Source organism: Nicotiana sylvestris, chromosome 9 (assembly GCF_000393655.2).
Source record: "Nicotiana sylvestris chromosome 9, ASM39365v2, whole genome shotgun sequence".
Taxonomy (NCBI): domain Eukaryota; kingdom Viridiplantae; phylum Streptophyta; class Magnoliopsida; order Solanales; family Solanaceae; genus Nicotiana; species Nicotiana sylvestris.
Genome location: NC_091065.1, coordinates 170,991,328 through 170,997,856, shown reverse-complemented (window position 1 = coordinate 170,997,856; position 6,529 = coordinate 170,991,328). Strand labels below are relative to the sequence as shown.

The 6,529-nt window shown below is 34.2% G+C and overlaps 1 protein-coding gene across 1 annotated transcript; it reads right to left on the bottom strand.

Moving 5' to 3' along the window:
* Positions 1–343: 343 nt before the first annotated feature.
* Positions 344–3,509, bottom strand: LOC104237469 (cytochrome P450 84A1-like). The gene is made up of 4 exons (XM_009791622.2): positions 2,890–3,509; positions 1,969–2,317; positions 1,048–1,483; positions 344–638 (listed from the first exon to the last, which is right to left on the bottom strand). Exons 1-4 carry the CDS (start codon positions 3,444–3,446, stop codon positions 451–453), a joined length of 1,530 nt encoding a protein of 509 aa, XP_009789924.1. The 5' UTR covers positions 3,447–3,509; the 3' UTR covers positions 344–450.
* Between the last annotated feature and the right edge of the window lie 3,020 nt (positions 3,510–6,529).

Genomic DNA, 6,529 nt, shown 5'->3' with positions numbered 1-6,529 from the left:
AAGAGGGACCAGGGTTAGGGTTTTCGCGCCCTTGACGTGTAAGACATCCATTGGTCATTTGCTGACTGGATGGACACGTATGTGTATGTGTAATACACACGCACATGGTCTCTTGTCAGATGTGTTTATTAGTTACGGAAAAAATGAGTTCGAGTGTTTAAATGAGAAAGTAGAAAGTTTTTTATGTATCGGCTTTAAAAAACCCGACAAGTTTAAGTGGTCAGGAAGCCATTTCGCGTGGAAGAAAAAAAAACGAATTGAACTTAAAATCTTTTATATATATATATGCACTACATCTTTCTTTTACTCCTTCAACAAGCAAGATACCAAGTTAATCACAATGAACAAAAAATCAAGATAAATCACAAAACTATTTCAAAGAGTTTACAAGTCTTTATTTGATTAGAATATCTTTTTCAAAGAGAAAATAATTCTTTTTTAAGTAATGTCTTAATAAAGTGGACACAACAAGCGAGGACTAGGCACGGCTACAAGTCGAGTAGCTTTAGGAGCAGTAAGTCCAAAAATATCGTCCATATCAACATCACTTGGTTTCATTCCATCAGGCAATTCCCAAGTGAAGCAATGAAGAAGATGAGCCAAAGTCATTTCAAATGCAAACAACCCTAGTTGCATACCTGCAGAAAAAACATATTTAAAGTGTTACTAGTCGGTTCAATTGAACTCATCATTTTCAACACAAGCCAAAAATATTTATATGTGAAATAAAGATCCTAAAAACAGTAATTTGTCCGTCCTATTTTATGTAAACAAGTTTGAAGTACAAAAGTTAAAACACTTAATTTTTGATATGTATAAGGACATAATTCTTTAAGTTTTTTAAGTAACCTTTAAATACTTATAAGTCAACATAGTAACTTCACGCGATTTAAATTTTGAGAAAATTTAAGTTAAAGAAGAAATTATTTGACTCTTCAAAAGTATTTATGCCATATAAAATGAGATAATGAAAGTATAAATATTAAATTCTGAACTCATATTTTCAAATAAGTCAAAATTTTAAATTCTGAATCCATCTTTGCATACCTGGGCAAGATCTTCTGCCAGATCCAAATGGTAAAAACTCAAAATTACCACCTTTAAAATCGGCTACACCTTCTTTTAGAAACCTAGAAGGTTTAAAAGTGTCAGGATCTTCCCATGAGTTTTTGTCACGTCCAATGGCCCATACATTGACAAGAACACGCGACTTTGCCGGAATATAGTGGCCGGAGAGGGTGGCGTCCGCCGCCGCCTCGTGGATTAGGACAGGGATCACAGGGTGGAGACGGAGAGTTTCTTTTATGCAGCATTTCAAGTAGGTTAATTTGTCGAAATCAGTTTCTTCTACTTTTCTATGGAGGCCAACAATGTTGGTCAATTCTTGTTGTACTCTTTTGAGATCTTCTGGACTCCTCATTAGCTCTGCCATGGCCCATTCTACGGCAGATGCTACTGTCTCTATCCCACCGAACATGACATCCTGCAGCAATAAAAGCCACAAAGAGTTACGTCACCTAAAAAATAACTATAAATAAACAAACGTAATAAGTGGGGTTAGTAAATAAGACATAATACTATAACATGTTAAATTATACGTGACATTACAAGATAATATTAAATTATAGGTGAATTTTAGCATGATCCTACCTCAGATACTGATCTCACTTTTTATGGCAGTTTTCGTAGTTATTTTTTAAACAAATTTTGTTAGAGCAACAGTAAAATTGTCTCTGTGTGACCTATAGGTCGGGGATTCGAGTTGTGTAAGCAGTCATTAATAGTTGCATTAGGAAAAGCTATCTCATCACACCCCTTGGGGTGCGGCCCTTTTTCGGACCCTGTGTGAACACAAGATGCCTTGTACAACTGGCTACCCTGCGCGAAGACGGGAGCCTTATGCACCGAGCTGCCTTTTTTTAATATATATAATTTAAGAAAGGTAAAATTAAAAGATTTCGGACTTACCATGATGATGCCTTTAATATTATCCCTTGTAAGTCTAAGAGCATCTTGTAAATCATCAGAGTCAGTTACTTTTGCTTCGTCGTCATAAAAAGCTAATAGCTCATCCACCATATCATTATCTTTCTCATCTTTCTCATTCTTTCTCTGTATATGATCATCAATAATAGTATCAATGAAACAATCTAAGGATGCCCTAGCTTTTATCATCCTAGTGTTTAAGCCTTGTGGATCAACCCATCCAAGCCAAGGTATAAAATCTGCTAAATTAAATGCACCAAAAAGCTTCGAAAATTCCTGCATAATTGTAAGTAACTCATCTTCCTTGTCCGGGCTTGTTCCAAAAGCTGCCCTGCAAATAGAGGTGACAAAATCAACTCAGTTTTAGTAATTAATCCGTTCGACGGGATTTAATTCAAATGACTTGACCCAATAAGTTGAACCTGAAATGACTTATCGAACTATTACATCAAAATCAATCAAAATGATGTAACCTGACAAGTCAAAATGAAACTCAAATTCATATTTAAAATTTGATGATATTAAGCTAATAATTTAAAAAAATATGAAGTAAAATAAAATAAATAAAATAAATAAATAAATAAGGGATCAGATAGGGTCAAGTTGGATGGATTGGCATAAGACCCGGTATTTAATCCAATTTAAGCCATGCAAACTTTGGATGGAACGGGTCATGACCCTTTTGACCCATTGTATTTTGACCTGGAATATGTAAACTATGGGTTCACGTGAACTCATTAACTTTTTCTTAGATCTATGTATATATATTTAGAAATCTACAAAGTATTTACTATAAATATTTGATTGACAACTAGTTAATATTGTATATGAACACGAAGTTATTATACAAACCCATAAAATTTAAATCTTAAATCTCGCTCTCAGTTATTTGCCTACTCTTACCTGTATATAGTGTTCTTTGAAACTCCAAAGACAAGTTCACCGACATTGACACTTAAACCAGTGCTAGTGGCAACAACTTTAGTCATAGAATCAACTTCATCACGAACTGAGTCCCAAGATTCAGCTCTTCTACGACTAAAAAGTTTCATAACACATAATTTTCTCATCTGACGCCAAAAGGGTCCATAATGAGCAAAAGCCATATCTGCACGATCGTACGATAAGTATTTCACGGCTATAGTCGCAGGACGATTAGAGAATACGGTGTCTTGTAATTGTAACACTTGACGAGCTTCATCTGGACTGGACACCACCGTTATAGGAAGGTATCCCATTTTGAGGTGTAAAATGCCACCATATTTTTGTGCTAATTTTGCTAGGCCACGATGTGTCAATTGGTCCATAATCATCATGTTGCCTATTATTGGCCATCCTTTGGGACCTGGTGGAAATTTTTTTTGTCGAAATATTGAGAGAATAAAGAAGAAGAAGAAGACGAAGATAGGGAGAATGAAGTAGAGTAAAATCATGGGGTTATTTTGTATAAGTACTTTCATTGTCTAAGAAGGGTACTGGAATTTTGTGAAATGAATGAATTTGCAACTCAAATGTAATTTTGGGAGGATACAATGGGGCCTTTATATACATGTTCAATTTGGTTAAGAAGTGAACACATCAGCACCAAGTTGGTTTAGATATTGTTGATAGTGGTTCTATTATTAATTCAAGAAACTATAGTTTATTATATTTGCTTGTGACTAGTATATTTGGGCGGCCGGCTTATACTTATATATATATATATATATATATATATTTCTAATTTTATTTTTTCACAACCTTATTTCTTATTTCGTTTAATTGTAACATATAAAAGTTACTCTGGGTTGTTGGCTTATCAAACACTGTCCACGCTCCTTCCGCTCACTTGACGGGCGAAATGGTCGTTATTTTCGAAAAGGGGAGGGGGAATGTATTTCTACTCCAACGAAGTGAGATGAGTAATAGACTATTAACGTTCACTTCATGTGACGAATCGAACATCTTTAGGTCCCGAATTGCTTAGTTGCTCCTCGCATGAAGTGTTAGATCAATCGACATATGCTCAATTGACATGGTCACAGAAAGTGTCATTCTTTAGCATGGGGTGTTTCCTTTTAAATGTAGAAATTATTATTCTTTAATTTCGGAACCGCTAGACAAAAAAAACAATATCAATAAAATAAAACAAATAGAAATTTAAGTAGAAAATCAACATGAATGATTGCGAGCTATCTAACTAAAAAAGATGGTCCGCAAATTCCCTCCCTTCCGGCAAACAAGACGAGATCACCCCTTTTCTCGGTGATTGTGTTCCTCATGCTAAAGAGTAAAGGTAGAAAATGTAAGAGGAGAGTCATACTTGCCTGCGTGTGTCAGTGTCTGAGCCACATTCAACTAAAGAGTGTCAATCGACACTCCTTCGCCGGAAAATTGCATTGTATTGCTAGATAATTTTTTTTGTTTTATGTATATTACTATACGTTGACTCCCCTAAACTTTTTGGCATATCTATATTTTTATATTTTGATAACCCTTGATGAAAATTTTGACCCCGCCATTTTGTGTCTGCTGAATCTTGAATGATAACCCCATACTATAAACGGTCCCAAAAAGTTGTGGTGGGAACATTGATCCAAGTTTGAATAGTGAAATCCTCCAATAAAGACAGTCATCTCGAGGGCAGCTAAATCTCCACTTGTCCATTTCATTTTTTTTTTTTTTTTGAAGACTCTAAAAATCGTTGATCTTTTCTGACTATTTCCTGATTTCTCTCAATCCCGATATGGGCTTTTGACATAATATTATAGAAAAGGAAGGTTGTATAATGTCGTTTTTCATTCTATGGAAAAATAAAGACAAAACTAATACTATAATGGAAAAGGAAGGTTGTATAATGATATCGCTTTTAAGTTTTTAACACTTTCTTAATAATAAGATACGACATGCTTTTGGATCCAATGGTTTTGGAGCTTTGGTTATTTACTACTCTGAGGTGTAGAATTAAGAATGAAAATGTATCTCTTATCACAAGTTACAATTTGAGTAGATGAAAATGATATCACAAAATCTTTATTTGTTTTATAATTATTGATCTCTTGTAAAAATTATCATATAACTAAAATGATATTTATAATGGATCGTAAAACATAAGAATGTATGTAAGACTTGTGCCACCTAAATTTTCTTCTTTAGCATATGTAATACAACGAGAAATAGCTAAATGAGGGAAAGGAGAATTCCTTAATTTCAATGTACATAGTTTTGTTAATCCCAACAAGTGAAAATGCTTAAAAAATCATCCACATATATAATAATTTGATTAATTAGTTGTGTAATTTGTGGATTAAAATGTTGATAGGGTTGGTCGTTTTGGGGTTAGGCGGTCTTACTCTAAGTGTAGAGTTTAAGCTCATCTTTAAGCATTCTTGTTCTTGATTATATTCGAACGTCTCAGAATTAGATTATGGTTAATATATCTCTAAAGTGAGTTCCCATTTTCAGATTGTTTGACCACGTGCCATGCACTTTATACATTTATTTGTTTATAATATATTAAGGCGCAGGGCAAAATGAACCCGTGATGATCGTTCCAAATCATTGATCAAAAGGAATGGGAATTGGATATTATGGCTGGAAAAAAATCACAATGTACATAGTATTTATATTATACAAATGAATACATGACTGGTGACTTTTGCATTCATTTTTAATTAGTATCATTTAATTATGATTAATTGGTATATGTCCTATTACTCAATTTATCACCTAACTATATTTTGTTAATGTGGCTTTTTGTAGAACAACAAGGTACGAAAGTTTTCCATTTCCTTGAATTGGTAGTGTAACTGATGGCTTTAAGGGGAGAATGACAGAAATGAGATATTTCGATGCTACTATTGATTTTTTTTATGCTGATAATAGAAGTTTGGGAAAAAAGCCTCGTGTCAGAATTTTAAAGTTCGCTCGCCATGATTTTCTCCATCATAAGAATTTTAAAGCACGCAACAGTTATGGTGATCGTCAGAATTGTGCCTATGATGACCCAAAAGGTCATCACTTGTGTTGCAAGTGAATTCAGTGTTCCGAGGCCTAAAAATCTCCTCTTTACTCACCTTGATTTACGTACGTAGTCCGGACCTATATCCGGAAAGCCTTCTATGTGAAAATATGAGAAATAGAAATTTCTAGAGTTAAAAATTTGATTATGGTTGACTTTGGTCAACATTTTGAGCAAACGGACCTGGATCCGTGTTCCGACGATCCCGGAAGGTCCGCAGTAAAATATGGTACTTGGGCGTATGCCCGGAAATGAATTCTGAGGTCCCAAGCCTTAGAAATTAATTTTTGAAAGAAATTGTTTTACTGAATTATCTAAAAAATGAAGAAAAGAATTAATGTTTGAAATCATTGTTATCGGGCCGGTATTTTGATTCCGGAGCCCGGTACAAACTTGTTATAGTATTTGAAAGATAACTGTGAAATTTGGTGAAAATTGGAGTTTATTTGACGTGAGTTAGACTTCCGGTTGAAGAGTTATGAACTTTGAGAGTTCTTGATGAAAATGTTGAGTTTTGAGGTTTAATTCATGATTTTACATGTT